The following is a 17,021-nucleotide window of genomic DNA, read 5'->3' as shown; positions in this document are numbered from 1 at the left end:
GTATGTTGACTATGACAGAAAATGTTTTTCCCTACTTGATGTGGTACCCTCGTCGAACAAATGGCAAGATCCTTTATTATAAATAGGTACAGGACAAAATTACCCAAACACTTCGCGTGATGAAAAATAGTATCTTTCGTTCCGCTTCCTTTCGTTTATCTACATAATTTTTTCATTTGAATTTTACTTTAACTTGCCTTTATGATTAATATTCGTATTTATTATATATTATTCAACAAACTTTTATTCACATCAAAAGCAAAACAGAAAAAAATTATAAATGTAAAATGCAAATTCTCCTGCCGGTGTACAGTACATTTTTCAAATTTGTAATAATTAATAAACATACTTGGAAAACGTCGATACTAATTTATTATTTTATAATAATAGTGGGAGTGGGACCCCCCCCCGGCTTTGCACGCCCCTGAGAACGTTATGGAGAACTCTCAGGCAAGCAGGTTTCCTCAAGATAATTTCCTTCACCATTGAAGCAAGGGATTTTAAATTGCTTAAATTTAAAACGCACGTAACTCCAAAAAGTTAGTGGTCCGTCCGGGACTCGAACTTTATATTGGGTACAGAAAAGAAAAAGATGTACCTACATACAAAACCTCGCTGGCATATACACCGGCCAATAAATTCTACTCCTGTCGCTTTGGAAATTCCTAGCGTGATATTTAGTTGAGAAACGACGACTAATGTCTGTTTTTCCATAATTATTAGTTTCCGAGTGGATGAAATATAATGTTACAGTAATTTTATGAAGTGTGTAAATAATTAAACTTTTAATAACTATTAATTCATATTTGCCAGATATTTTATTAAATTAATCAGGATTTTTAGAAATGCGCTAATAATTATTATTGATTTCTCAAGAAACAATTAAAAAAGGTGGGTATTTTGATATAAACACAACTGCGTTATTGATACACTTCAGTCCTCTATGGACTCGAACTATGCAAAGATACCTGCCGATGTCTTAGTCGTTTATCAATAAATTAATTATCAACTAGAACTTACCAGTTGGCGGGATGTTTATGCAGAGTGCACGCGACAGCTTGAAGTAAGTCCGCCCAAGTTGGTAGCAGCACATCTGGATAGCGTCACTCACATCTATCAAGAGATCTGATATTGTTGGTTAAGAATAATATGCTTTAATGACAACTCAAAAATCATGGCGTTTAAAAAACCAATTTTTAGAAAAGTTCTTTCACATTTTGTATTTAGGTTATAAGAACTTAATATCAATAAGAAATACTTGATTTTTAAATCTAGTAAACTGATTATAAAAACATATTTCGCTTACAGAGGGCCTAGTATGACCCACTTGATCGTGTGGTTATCCAATAAGATTTGTATTGAATCGAAAGAGTCTAGTTACATTGCTGGGAAACTAGATGGCGCTTTTTCGTATTCATGCCAATCACATTTAACGTACACGCGATCGAATAGGTAGATGTAGTTATAAAATTGGGCACACTGAAAATTGCACTATCGAGTAAAATAGGCTATATTTTATTTCAGTGATAGTAGTAATTCAGCCTGGAACAATGGTATTTGTAAAGCAAGCCAGAAGAAAAAAGCTAACGAGCAGCTAAACCTATCATCCGTAATACTACTAGGTATACTATGTTCACTAAAAATACTGCTTTACAGTCGATTTAAAAAAATACCGCGCAATCAAATACATATATATTTTAGGGTTATTAGGTGTCCGTGGGAACGAAAGGCTAGTTTACATATACGAGTACGCGATTCTTGAACTAGAATATTATCATATTAAGTAGGAGTTCTTCTTTGTGTCCTACGTCCCCCCTTTGGGGCAAAGGGCAGACACAACACTTCTCCATTGCCACCTGTCTGTGGCCACGCGCTTAATTTTGCTCCAGGTAAATCTTCTGCGCCATTGTTATGGTAGTTTCGTGTCTGGCCAAAATATTTCTAAAATAAGTCGTAGGCAGCGCTTAACAAATACCTGGAGAACGCGTGTCAAATGAACTGTGTTCTTCCACGTCTCGCATTCATAAAGCACTACTATTTTACACACACGAGTTACGAGTTACGACCGGCAAATTTACTCAGCTAAGTTTATTGTGCTCACAATTCTTAGAAGTTCAGTTTGGAACCCCACCTCACAATAATAGTAACATATGTATAAATATAAATATGAAACCTTCATGAGTGCCTGATACAGCCTACAAAAAAAATCAATTTTTGAAATATGAATTTAAGAATTTTATAAATATTTTGTGCCTTTTCGTTTTCTTATTTTATTCTTGAACTGGTCCTGCACATAACATATGCCCATTCAATTTATTTAACAAGTTTATAACTTTTTTAACTCAATTACTGTTGCAATGGCTAGAAAGGGTAGGATGATACTGTACGGGAGCTATGGTGAAACGCTCGACCGTAACAATAGGAAGATCTTCCTCCGAGCGGGTGATCGTGCTCGGGGACAGAGGTCCGAACATTCATTTTTGGAAGTTGTATATATAGCTATTCTTCGTGAACACTTCGCTAGCGCGATGCAGGATTTTTGTAACGCTACAATACAATATTAAAAAATAATCGCTGGGAATATTGTCAGACTAATACCACTAATTACATCAACCCATTAAGAGCCCACTACAGAGCATGGGTTGTAAGGCTGTAGTCCAACACGCTGGCCCAGTGCAGATTGGTGGACTCTAGACACCTTTTGAGAACATTATGAAGAACTCAGGCAAGATGTTTTCCTTCACCATTGAGGCAAGTGATATTTTAATTACATAACATGCACATAGCTTGAGTCAAGTGAAGTTGAGATCCTACCCAATGTGCTATCACCGCTTCCCCTGTACTGTAGGAATTAATAAACATGGAATTAGGATAGATTGGGTGCAAAAGGCACCACAAAGGTTCACTTCTTGACTTGGTAAATAAATAATGTTCAAAAAGGATACGGGCAGTTCCTTCTGTTCTGCATGTCATGTAGACACATGCAGCCTGTGTGAGTGAGGCATGTCGACCAATGGTTAGATGTCTTGTTAGAGCCATTTTGAAGAAATTGCATGCAATGTCAATGCACTGTTGGTTGAGACGCAACTGCTGGCACAGTAATGTAATGCCATCTCTTGCTTTTCTTAGTGTGATTTCCCTAGATTCTTGCCCAATGCCAGCGTGGAAAGCTGTAAGATGGAAAACAAATAATGATAAACAACCTTGTAAATTCAAGTGCTCATCAAAACACTGGATTTAATTTAATTTTAAATTAAGATTTTTTTTTTAAACAAGTTCATTGATAATACATTTTCTAGAGGACATTCTCATAATAAACCAGTTAATGCCCAACTTTAAAAATTTCAAACGTTTACATAGTAAATAGCTCATCATCAAGGCTTGATAGTTGGGCAAAATCAATAAAGAAATGATTTCTTAATTTAACCAGTAAAATAAAGGAAACAGAAACCTGCACTATAATGATTTCTAAACCAGGGTTTTCAGGGGTTTCAAGACCTGGTACTAAGTCACATGAGATGGTGCTCTACAACTAGCTCAACAATTACCGCAAAAGCCTCCACCACAATCTATATGAACCCTAGCAACTTGAATGTTAAATCAGTGGCTATGTAAAATCAAAACTAACTTATATTTACTAAAATTATAAACCCCAAGATTAGTGTTTTTCAATTAAACGTAATTCCTAATAGACCATTGAGCCACGAATTAACAAGTAATCTTAAAATTCAGAAAACCCTTCGACTAAAATTGCATTAGGTATGCATGTATGAATGCTGCAATCAAAACAAAGTACTTTGATTCATATCTTATCTTTCTGTCAACAAGAGAAACTTACTTATTATGACAATATAATGTATCTACCTCTTCCAAACCCAGAAGCACCTCCTTTAGTCTCCGCTGAAACGAACTGACCGATCGCAGAAGATCCACCATGTGTGTTTTCCTGGAATTCTATCTCAGCAACTATAATGTTATCTTCCAACACTGAACCACAGTTTGTGCATACAGCGTCACCTCTAGCAGGGTCTACTTCAATCTCTGAAGACCCGCAATGGTTACACTTCTTTCCCATGACTTCACCACAAAAACTTTAGTGCGATGTAAACAGTGCTCGCAAAAATGAAAGTATTTTTTACAGTACAACAGAGAATTTAAAGAGAATAAATTTTATCTATTAGGGTACCGAAAAATATCAGGGTAAACAGTGTTTTGATTGCAATTAAATAGTAATATTTTTTGTTATAATTTCGTAAATAGCGGTAACAAGTTGGTACTCAAATTCCTCATATTCAACTTTAGGCTAGACGGGCGAACGATTCAATTCAGAATTTCAGACAGCGACGTCTTCCGTCAGTGCAAAATAAACTGTCATTGTCAAAATGGCATTACCTTAGACCATAGAGCTCCACATTCTATAGACGAACCACAGTAACTTGTCTTTCTTTAACTTGCGGGACGGTTGTGGATACTAGCTTGCTAGCTTCCACAGACAACCTAGACGTTCCAGTTTAAGCAGAATAAAACAGCATTATACGTTTTCGTGGAGATATACAGATAAACTTCGAAATACAGCAAAGTAAAAAAACAGTCAAGTAATTATTGTCCACTAATCATGCAAAACATGAAACTTTAAATTAAATAACTACCTATTTTTATTCTTATTCCATCCGAATCTTTTTTACGCTGAGGTCTAAATAACTTCCTCCTTCTTTATTCCTTTCTTTTTCCTAAATATTTCTCCTCGTATGTTATTATTTTTTAATAGTAAGTATATTATATTAGTAGTAAGAGATAAGAAAATATAAAATGTAACCTTAAGCGAAGGTAAATAAAAAAGAATGTGTTTCCCGTACACTCCTTAAACTAATTATTGTATCATTAACTTAATTTTTTATTGACCCGACCCGGAAATCAAATCCTAGACCTCGAGCAAAATATAAAATCTATCTTTTCCTTTTGCTCGTTGCTCACACAGGGTTCATAAAATCAATCTCTTAAGGGATTCCTATTTTAATAAGATTATGTAAATCAACTCCAATATGAATCATTCATTAAAACAAACTTTAGAATACGTGTTTTATGAAAATTGGGAAATGCAGAAAAAGTTGCGGACAATCATGGTATTATCGTAAATCGAAATCAAGTACTACAGAATTCCAAATTCCAATATTTTTATTCTCTTTAGATTATATGACGTCACAGAAAAGCAAGCCTCCTATTGGTTAAATATCACGCCATATCTCCATATAGACGATGAGATCACCCTTCAAATTGTTAAAGGCCGAAGTCTAACGCTTTATTTAAAAAAAGTGCTTTTGTCAAAGTTATATGCAGGCGGTTAGGACATTTCGTAATAAAAATCTTAGAAATTTCTCAGGAGAAGGGCATCCCCAAAGAGTCGACGACGTCACCGTGTAAACTGCAGTGATGAGTCATCATTGTTGTGCTCTCGTTCATGTTTAATTTCCTTTGCTTTATTTTGTTATTTCTGTCATCAATGAACTGTCAAATTGATTATAGAACGTAGTTTGATTGCGATAGATAAAAAGTTGTGATGTGATAATAATTTGCGCGATCTTGGAAAACTTACGTAAACTGTTTGTGATATTTTTTGGACAATTCAATGACGATGAAGCTAGAAATGAGTGACAGTCATTCCAACCACTCTGACTTTTCCTGCGATAGTCAGTCTTCGCAAGGGTCCTCTACAAATGATTTTGTATCAACAGCTCCGACCTCGAGATCCCTCCTCACAGTAAGTCTACATTACTACATTCTAAATTCGAATTTCTTTACAATTTTAGGATATAGCTAGATACTTAACTCAGACAAGTGACAACACACAGGTAATTTAAAAATAGAATAACTTTATTTTTTAAAAGTTATTATCTCACCAGTTATCAAGATCTAACGATCTTCTTCTTCTTTTGATTTATGGCTTTTCGTAGTGCCAAAACAGCACAATGTACTTTGCCAGTGTCAAGTAGCTTGGAAATATCTAACGATGTTTCAATGTTGTGTCGACTTAACACAACTAATAAACTTATTTCACGTAGGTCTACAATGACGGCACTTATATAAACATAATGATGATTCTCCTATCTGTTTTGGAAGGCACTCTTCCAAGCAGAAGGAAATAGATACTTAACACTTGCTCTTTTCTAGCGCTTCATTTCATTAATCTTTACGTGCAGATAAATTGGGTGGAGTAAAAACAAACATATGAATGAATATGTTGGCAGTTTTTATGTCTTAGCAATAAACTAGTAGACAATGAGAAGCAACTAAGTTGGACATTCCAAAACTGTCCTGATGGAGGAATTAGGATAAAGAATAATATTTTAAGTACTCGTACAAGTATGAACGGTACAAGCCCCGAATGTGTTGAAGCAGGCAAATTAAATGGGTGGAAAGGCTGTGAATGACCTAAGGGTTTGTGGAGTATTGGAGAAGAAAGCTGACTCAGGCATAAGAGGTTTTGTGATGATTATAGTACACACTAACTACATTCTAACATAATAAACTGTGTAAACTATTTGGCCTAAATAACTTTAAGTCAGCCAAAATTAGTTCATTATGGAGAGTTCTACAATTTTTTATACAAAACAGATCTATCAAAAATCAAACAACATTGGATTTGGTTGGTGTCTGGTGACTTAATTAAGTTTCCCTGTACTTTAAGTAACAACTACCTTCCCTCCAAATTAATCACAAAAAAAAAACATTAACAGAGCATATGTAAGTCCAGCCTCCAGTCAACTCTAGTCCTATACTTAAAAGCAGCATTACAGAAAGTTAACATTCCTAGTTCTCAAATACCTAACCAATAGCAGCTTTATGTGCCACTGTGCAAAAGTCATAAAAATGTCATATTGTACAAGTATGTTTCTGAAAAAAACTAACTTAGGGTTATCTTGTGTTAATGTGACAGACTAGCTAGCTAGGAAGTGAATGGATTTCTTTGGTTTTTCAAAAACTGAGAGGTCAGTATGCCTTGAACATTAAACTTATTACTGGTTGTGATCAGAACACAGTGGGTGTGCACTTCATACATGCACAAAAGCACTGCATACCACAATTATTTAATATAACTCGTATTGGAGGGGAATTTTTCCATTTTATGCCAAGCATCTGCTTTATGCATACCCTGGTAAAAAACCCTGTGCATGCCACTGTCAGAACAGATAGTGCAATTTGGGTCCACAAACATTTAATTAATATGGATGAGGGTTATGTTACTCAAACATTATGTGTATACTGTCTCTTACTCTATGATGAAAGTTGGTTCAAGGCATATCCATATCAGGATAAAATCATGATATGATTTCACCTATTCCAATGCTATAACCTAACTCCTTGAAAGGGTTTTTAAACTACTTTAAAAGTAAAAAAATCTTATGAAACTGGCCAAAGGTTGTGACAGGTAGTTAAAAATGCAAAAAGTCCAAAAAGCTGGGAGCTTTGTGGTAGCAACAATAATTATCCATTATTGACTACAAGGATATCCTTCATAACTATTGTCTGTCCTTCTGGCATTTTCGTAATAATGAAAATAAACGAAATACTAAAAGTAAACAGTGTTCATAATTAAGAATAATATAATAATAATGAAAAAACACTGTGAGATAACCACTTATAAACATCACTTGATAAAAAGTACATACTTAACTTATGAAAATACATTAGTTATTTTTACAAAAATATTAGATATTATAAAAATTAAGCTCAATTAATTAACTGATTATGATGAACTTTTAACAATTATTCATTCAGTCAAAATCTCCTGAGCACGCTCGGGTATGGGAGCAAAATGTTCATAGAGGGCATTGCCAAAAATCAGTTTGGTGTTAAGTATAAAGATTGAAGAAATTTTAAAAGGCACCATACAGTTTCTCCTGCTTTTCGTGAAGTATAGCAAATTATGCTTCAATTTCATACATCATGGAATTCCGCAAAATAACACCTGCTTTGATGGGATCAAATTCAATATTTAAAAATAATTAAGTTATTTTTTCAAATTAGCCATTAACCATTAATAAAAAGAGATCAAGCAGACCATATCTGTTCAAGCTATGTTCAACAATACCAAACCTGTAGAGTAAAAAAAAAAAAGAAAAAAAGTAAAGTAAAAAAATTATGTAAAGGTAGAAAATAAGCTATTCTAAATTGGAGCGGTTATAATAATAACAGTGACTAACAACAATCTAATTGTAGTCCATTGACGAAATTATAGATGACATTTTCTGGCGTGAATCTACATGTGTATAAGAAGTTAGAACTATCCATTTCTTCTATCCAAGTGTTAATTGTAAGCATTGACGAAAGTACCGAAAATTCATGTTGCTGACCTAAAAAAGTTCGACCTATCTGAGCTATCATGTGATGGAAAATCGTGAAGATAACTGGATGCCTGAGAAAGTTCTACACAATGTTCTTAGGCGTGTGAAGTCTATAATCCGCACTGGGCCAGTTTAGTGGACTGCAGCCAAAACCCTATTCATTTTGCGAAGTGACCCGCCCTTCACTAATGCATACTCGGGCTTATAGTTTGCATTGACTATAATAGTGGTTATAAAATGACACAGAATATTGAGAACTGATCTCAATATTCTGATATTTAATTTATATAAAATTCTATTGAAAACGTTAACATAATAATATGGGGTAGGTGTTATATGTAGCATAACACAAAATGTTATCATAATTTTGTAATAATTATGCTGTGTTTTTGTTCAAGGAAACACGTGTATTAAATTATGTATTATGTAGGTACGTAAACATAAGCGATATTGATATCAGTTATTATAATAACCAATACTGTGTGAGTGAAACGCAGTGCCCCTTATATAACTTTGCCTACATATGTTTTGTGAATAATTAAAATTGATTACTAGCGGTGATAACCCAGAGGTGAGGAATTCGGCTTCACATTCAGGAGGATCAAGGATCGACTTGGCACGTTAAGTTAACGGTGAAGGAAAACATCGTGAGGAAACCTGCACACTTGACTCGAAAATTCGTCACAGGGTGTCAGGTTTTCCGATTTGTTTTTTGCTACTTACATATCGAAATGTACATGGCCAAGTTTTTGAAGTTATACTTCTTTTGGTGAGTTAGGGAAAAATTATGATAGTAAATTTTTACGATGCGCGCGCACACCGTCACAAAAAACCGACACCCTGATAACTAGATAATGCATTATAATAAAGCTTTCGATGTATTAAATACCATTTTTTTTTGAGTGTCGTTTTTCTACAAACGTAGAATAAGGTGAAAGTTTTTTTTTCTATAAAGATTATTATCTTGTTACGCCAAAGAAGAATATCTTTTAACGCGTGCACATAAGTACACACATGTTTTTTTTTTAAAATATTTTTCTGATAATGGTCCCCACTCGTTTCACCCGTTTCCGGCTAGACGTTGATTTGTGTTACACTTTGGGTATATATTAAGTTAGTCGTATATTCATTGATCAAAACATTAGTACATCACCACAAATAGGTATTTAACTACTTTAAAATATATGATAGCAGGAAAATGCTAACTGGGGAAGGCGATGACCGACCGCAAATTACGTCATAAGTTCGTGGAAAACTTGGCTTGTCCGCGCACAAACACTTGTTCTTGTATGTGCGAGTATATCACTACTACATTACAATTCGGCTTCACTAATGCTTATAAAAGCGGTTAACTACCTCGTTGGTCTATTGATGAGCATGTTTGGTTGCTGATCAGGAGATCATTGGTTCGATTTCTGGGTCAGGCCAATCATTTTTATTGGGTTTTTCTAACAAGAAATTTCAACAAAATTTGTTAGTACCTACCAGCCCGGACTTTTGAAATTGTCGTTGGTCAACACACGTGCCTCGAGACCCGCAGGGTGATTACGTATCTCGCGACAGCAATGCGACATGCGTAAATCTTGCAATCACTGCTGTCAAACGTCACTTTTCCATACAATAAATAAACAAAAGTGACAGCATTGCTGTCGCGAGATACGTAATCACCCTGCAGGTTAAGCTCCTGCGCCTAATCTCTTTCCAGTAGTGTCGGATCTGCCTTCCCATCGGCCTATGAAAGTGAGGGACTGAAGTGGGAAACTGTTTTTTATACAAACCGTGATAGAATGAGGACTTCGGCTTCACTGTCGGGGAAACGAGTTTAAACCCCGACATCTCTTATCTTTTCGAAGTTATATCTGTTGCAATTCAATATCACTAAACGATGAAGGAAAAAACGTTGAGGAAACCCGCAGGTGTGTGAAGTTTAGCAATTCTCACTTCGCCATCGTGGTGACTAAAGCCTGAATCCTTCTCCATCTGCTAGAAAACCCGTGCCCTGTAAGTTGGCTGGTAATGGGTAGATAATTATTTATTTATTCATTTATTTATTTATACAAACCGTGATAGAATTAATAATTATGAATAAATGGTTTTTTGTTAAATTATTCTTTCAAGCATTGGACGTCCACTGCTCGACATAGGTATTTTGTAGGGATTTTTATAAGATTGATTGCAGCACTGGCACATTGACGAATATACTTACATGTGTTTAGAAGGTTGTGGTTGTGTACTTGTTTTTCCTCGGTCTTGTTCCGCTTGAGACCTGCGTGTGATATCGTCTGTTCTCCCAGTGGAGGGCTCACTAACAGTTTAACGTGCGGGTAACGTGGCTTAGGAACTTAAAAAGCCTGCCAACCCTCATTAGAGCAGCGTGATGGCAGTGGCGTGCACTGGGTTTCCTACCAGGGTATGCATAAAGCAGGAAAATTGCATAAATCGGCAGAAATCCTCCTCTTATACGAGTTAAATATACATTTTAGGGTAAGCAGTGCTTTTGTGCATGTATGAAGTGCACGCCAAGCTCCAAATACTTTAGTATACTTGCCTACTTGTTAGTACTTGTACTAACAAGTAGGCAAGTACTACCACCATTCTGATATCTGATTTTAATAATTATAAAGTCAAGAAATAAGATACTAAGTCAAGCTATAATCTTTGTAGTTTCATAAACACAATTTTACACGCACTTAAATTGCAACACTAAAAACGGGTAAATTACTGCATTTATATGTTGGCCCGTTATGAAAATTTGTTTTTAATCACAGTAACTTAAGTCGGTTAAGTATTTCTGAATTCCACGAAGCGTCCTAATATCAGGTCTTATAATGTTCAAGTAACTTGCTTATACATGCATGCTTCTTTGTAATGGTATTACCTTTATAAATGGATATCACATGAATTGAATGGCATACGAACCTGTAGCGATGGACATGCGTCGAAGCTTGGCTATATAATCTTATTTATACAGAAATGAGTGTTTTTTATTATTAAAATCGTTGTGTCTTAATTTTTGGAGAGATTGCAGCACTGGCGCATTGACGAATATACTTACATGTGTTTAGAAGGTTGTACTGTCTATGCCGATGATGATTAAGACAATGGTATATCTGCTGTATAGGTGTTTTTAAAAAAAATATACTACAACAATACCACACATCTCCATCTAGCCCCAAAGTATGCTTAGCTTGTGTTATGGGTACTAATATAATACTCACAAATACTTATACAGATGTTTATCTAAGGGTATTTACCCAGACACTGTAAAACATTCATGTTCATCACACAAAAAGTTTTTCCAGTTGTGGGAATCGAACCCGCGGCCTTGGACGCAGAAAGCAGGGGCGCTGCCCATTGCGACAACCGGCTATTCTTTCTACCAATATAATTATTGTTTCGTCAAATATTTATTCTACCACTAAATATTTAACAAATATTATCAAAATTAAGCTTAATTTTCTGTACTCCGCGAAAAGCAGGAGAATCTGTATGGTGTAATTTATAATTTCTTCAATCCTTATACTGCACTCTTCGGCAATGTGCCCTCTACACACGTTTCAAGTAAGAGACTTTAATTTACATGTATCTAAGAAGCTAGAAAGTTCTATGCTTTTTTTTCAAGTCTGATCTGATCTGATCTGATCCTGAATCTACTGTCTAGGAAGTTGGAAATGTAATGTACGAGTGGTTATTTAAAAATATTTTTGTGTATATTGTTTAACCATAATAACGAGACAGGACAAAAACCACTAAAACCCGACGATAAAAAAATAAAAAAACTAGCATAAAGGAACATTTTTCAGTGACCTCGTTTCCGCTGGCGACTTTCAAGGCTGCAAAAGTGAAAGATTGCGGTAATAAAGTCGCTGCCGGCATACGAGCATATCGACGGTGTTCTTAGTTCTTACAAAGACTAACATTTTACCTAGGCGCTAGGCAAAATATGAATGAATGAACGAATACACTTTTATTGTACACCACAGAGAAAATTCACAGCGAAACATATACAATAGCACAATAAGTTACAATTTACCTTATCGCTATATAGCAATCTCCTCAATAAGAAATTAGAATTATGTTATTAATAATAATTAGAGTACGTGTCTATTAACTACATAAAAATATAAACATATTTATCATATAATATGCTGTTAAGGTTTTATAAAACCTCGATCACAAAAGATCCTGGAGGGTCGAAGTGCATCCGCTGAAGCGGGCCTCATTACAAGATAGATTTATAAAACCTACTATAGTAGGTTTGTCGGCATAAAAAGTAAAATAAATAAACATATTACGACAATACACACATCGCTATCTAGCCCCAAAGTAAGCGTAGCTTGTGTAATGGGTACTAGGATAACTAATGAATAATATACACAAATAGGTACTTATAATATACCTGACCATAGTGGCGTGCATAGAGGGTATGCAAATGATATAAAATAAAGAAAATCTCCAGTACGAGTTATAAATACTTAAGGGTAGGCTTTTTATAACTCATACAAAGCCTATCCTTAAGTTTTTTATAACTCGTACTAGAGATTTTATATCATCTGCATACTCTATGCATACCCTCTATGCACGCTCACTGCAGGCTCATCTACTAGAGAGCACGGGTCTTTCCCACAGTGAGAAGGGGTTAAGGCCGTAGTCCAGCAAGCTGGCCCAGTGCGGTTTAGTGGACACGCCTTTGAGAACATTTTGTAAATCTCAGGCATGCAGGTTTCCTCACGATGTTTTCCTTTACCTTTGAAGCCAGTGATATTTTAATTACTCGGCCCCCCAAAAGTGAAGTCGAGCTCCTACCCAATGCGCTATCACCGCTTCCCTGCCCAATGCGCTAACACCGCTTATCTTATCTTAATATATATAAATCTCCTGTCACGATGTTTGTCCGCGATGGACTTCTAAATTACTTAACCGATTTTAAATTAAATTGGCACACCTTGAGCAGTCTGGTCCAACTTAAGAGATAGGATAGCTTAGATCTTTAATTATAGTCGCAATTTTATTTTATTGCAAATTATTTGTCTATAATTAATTGACAGTCACGTGTTATATATATCTAGATATATATACTACTATACTCATTTAAGGCTTAGCGATACTGAATACTTTAAAAACAAAATCAAACGCAGACGAAGTCGCGGGCAACAGCTAGTAGTTATATTATAAAAATAATATAGAGATAAACACCCAGACACTGAAAAACATTCATGTTCAGTACACACCCATTTTTCCAGTTGTGGAAAACGAACCCATAGCCTTGGATGCAAGCTATATCTAAGCAATCTTTTGTAATGATCGGTTAAGCTGTCAAGCCTTGGCCAAATATTATGTGCGTTATTATTTTAATGCGAAGGATACGGTTTCTAGGTTTCCAGTATTATATGTCGACCTCCAAGAGGCCAAATGTGTTCCAGATCGTTGAAACGGTTGAGCCGAACATCATCTATGTTTGGTTCAACCGCTTCTTCTAAGGTGTCATAAGGGAATACTTCCCTTAAAAATCAGTGCAGTGCAACTAGCACAAACTAGAAATTCAAAGCTTTTCTGATATACATGTTTCAAAAAATATACTTTAGTGAAGTTTATTGCACGCCTCATAAGCAAAGCGTTGAGGTGGGTCATTACTGGCAGTTCACGCTCACCGAGTGATTCTCCAACTTAAAATGTCACTTTTTTATTTTTTATTGCTTTTATAGGTGAATATACATAGACAAATGTGGTCAAAAAACACTATTTTCACCACTCATGATATTTTAAAATCTCTTTTTATTATTTAAACTAATTAAAAAATTGTTTAAAAAAGTTCTGTCTTCGACGTCGTTCTTTTTTGTAGGCTTCAGTGTTTTGAGGAATACAAGCCTATTACTTTTCACGGTATAATTCGATGTAGTTTTATTATTATTTACAAATAATCTAAATTTTATTGTAATTAATGAGATTATGAGGCGTGCACTTTTGGATTTACCAACTGGATCAACTACATATTTCTGATAATGCACTGCATGAAGACATATCTACAAGCATAAAAGCACTGCCTACCCGAAACACTATATTTAGGCTGATACCTAGTTCACACCACTGTCTGAACTGTTTAATTAACAAAATTGATATTGAAATTGTACTCATAATTATTAGATAGCAACCGCTTTGATCGCCTTGACCTTTTTATATTTATATAGAAACTGTGTCATTATTGAGTTTAATAGGAGTTAATAACACAAACATCTGCGGCCAATATAAGTAATGTAGGTACTCGACCAATAAGAAATACCTACTAACCTAAATAAAGTGCAGTTAGGAACAGTTGTATGCAGTATTCTATTGAATGAATACTATGTTGGGGTTTTACGTTTCATCATCATATCAACCCATTACCTGCGCAATACAGACCACGGGTCTCCTTCAAAAATTCATATATTCAAAATTCATTTATTTCAAGTAGGCCTAATATAAGCACTTTTGAAACGTCAAGTCTGTCTGTGTGTAGTGACTCTACCACCAGAAGGCAGATGCTACCGAGAAGAAACCGACAAGAAACTCAGCAGTTGCTCTTTTCCAATATAAACAATTTACATTTTACATCTTAAAATTCATTTCTCTATCTTGTGAGAGATAAAAGCGGAGCCGGATGCTTCCAAGCAACCTTGTCATTAAGAAATTCATCAATTGCATAATAACCCCCTGTAATAAATGTGTTTTAACACATTCTTTTAACTTATGCATTGGTAGGTCTAAAATTACCTTAGGAATCATATTATAAAAGCGTATACTCAATCCCACAAATGACTTCTGCACCTTTCGCAGACGATATGCAGATGTCACTAATTTATGACCATTTCTTGTAAGTCGAATGTTTTTATCCACTTTTTGTTTATAAAGACTAATATGTTGTTTTACAAATACTATATTGTTATAATTCTTCCGCAATGAGAAGGGGTTAAGGCTGTAGCCCAACCACCCAGTGCGGATTGCTGGACCGGACCTTTCATACTCCGTGCTTGATACATTTCCTACACTTCCGCTCCCAAATGCTGTGGTGCTTATATTTTTTTTTAAATTTAAAGCACATTCTAAAGGTACATATTTTAATCATATTTTCCTAACTTCCTTATTAGTTAAAGGCAATAATGTTTGTAAATGAGCAGTAGTTATTCTAGTATGCTAATTAGGTTTATTTCTGTAAAGATGCTTAAAAATCAGTCCACACCATTTACAATTCTTATACCTGGTCGTCAGAAAAGTTTATTAACGTAGTATGGTATTCCAATTATTAGCCCGTTTTATATACTTAATATTCTTTATCATTTATAATAACCTCTCTGGCGCAGTAATTTTTTTCCCACTTTCTATCAGGTAAGATAGTGGTCAAGCGCTAGTCGAAAATTAGTTACCGCTGTGATCTTATAAGTGTGAGGTCCCGGGTTCGATCCCCGGAAAAGCCATTTTTGGGAATATACAGTTTCTTAATTTTCTGTTCTGATATAGTGCGAAATTCTGGCCTTGAATTACCGGTACGATCCAAAGATTGGCAAACAGCGTTCTACAAACAGAGAGACTTGACGTTTCAAAAGTGCTTATATTAATAACCCTACTTGAAACGAATGAATTTTGAGTCCAAATTAATTGGCAACAATGTGTAACAACATTATATACCCAAATTATTGTAAACTTCGTTTATAGAGTTAGCATTGCACGAGAAGTCCTTTAAAAAAGTCGCTTCAGTAGATTTTGTTGTTGAATTTTTAATTCATCAATTTAAAAAAAATCTAGTGGATCGCCAACTATTTAATTTGGACTACCCGTAAAGGTTCTTGAAAGATCAAACTTCTGGCACTTTTCACATGTGTTTTTTATACGGCACAGTAGGGTATATGTATACGGTTTTGTAGATATTCAGTAAGGGTTAAAACACGTAAACAGCGTAGCTATGACTACCGCGGTTATCGGGAACACGTTTATTATCGTGTATGATCGCACAGTTGTTCGGGGAAACGGGGTGGACTTGATCGCGTGATGGCCAGTCTAATAACCGCCCTTGAACTGCTGATGTGGCATTTGTTTTCATAACGCTTTCTCACAATACGGTTCTAACCATATTGCTCTGGCTAGATAGCCCCTAGCCAGGACTAGGTTGATTTCTTCTCACCATCACTTCAACCGATTGAAGTCCACTACTGGATATAGGTATTTTGTAGGGTGTTCGAAAATCCACGATTCTGGGCCACTTGTGTCCAGTGGCTCCCGCGAGTCGTTTGACGTCGTCTGTCCACCTCGTTAGGGGTCGACCAACGCTGCGCTTACAGGAGCGGGGTCACCACTCAAACATCTTGGAACCAACGGCTCGGTTCTCCGAGCTATGTGCCCCGCCCATTGTCCCTTCAGCTTCGCGACTCTTTGAGCTACGTCGGTAACTCTACTCTTCAACGAATCTCCCTCTGATTTAATCCAATTTTTTTCTAATGCTCGCCGATTGACTCTGAGCCTTCTTATGAGGCCCATAGTTAGCGACCACGTTTTAGATCATCATCATCAGTGATTTCTTCTACAAAATCATTTTTTTAAAACGAATTCATGAGAAATCATGTCTCTTTTACGACTTTGGTTGCCTGGAAGAATCGCTATGTAGCGATAAGGCCACCGAATTGTACTGTCTTGCTTTGTATTTATATC

The 17,021-nt window shown here is 35.6% G+C and overlaps 2 protein-coding genes across 2 annotated transcripts in view; one reads left to right on the top strand and one right to left on the bottom strand.

Annotated features, from left to right (window-relative positions):
- The window catches only part of LOC120631918 (transcription factor IIIB 90 kDa subunit), a 71,721-nt gene extending 67,385 nt beyond the window's left edge, over window positions 1-4,336 (bottom strand). The window contains exons 1-3 of the mRNA XM_039901612.1: window positions 3,865-4,336; window positions 2,946-3,170; window positions 1,021-1,125 (exon numbers count right to left, since the gene is read on the bottom strand). Of these exons, the coding sequence (XP_039757546.1) occupies window positions 1,021-1,125; window positions 2,946-3,170; window positions 3,865-4,075 (541 nt within the window). The 5' untranslated portion in view covers window positions 4,076-4,336. The remainder of the gene's footprint in view (window positions 1-1,020; window positions 1,126-2,945; window positions 3,171-3,864) is intronic.
- Window positions 4,337-5,470: 1,134 nt separating this feature from the next.
- Window positions 5,471-17,021, top strand: part of LOC120632382 (transcription factor kayak) — a 77,686-nt gene continuing 66,135 nt past the window's right edge. The window contains exon 1 of the mRNA XM_039902242.1: window positions 5,471-5,758. Coding sequence (XP_039758176.1) covers window positions 5,627-5,758 — 132 coding nt within the window. The 5' untranslated portion in view covers window positions 5,471-5,626. The remainder of the gene's footprint in view (window positions 5,759-17,021) is intronic.

This window comes from Pararge aegeria, chromosome 19, assembly GCF_905163445.1.
Source record: "Pararge aegeria chromosome 19, ilParAegt1.1, whole genome shotgun sequence".
Taxonomy (NCBI): Eukaryota; Metazoa; Arthropoda; class Insecta; order Lepidoptera; family Nymphalidae; genus Pararge; species Pararge aegeria.
This window is presented reverse-complemented; position numbering and strand designations above follow the sequence as displayed.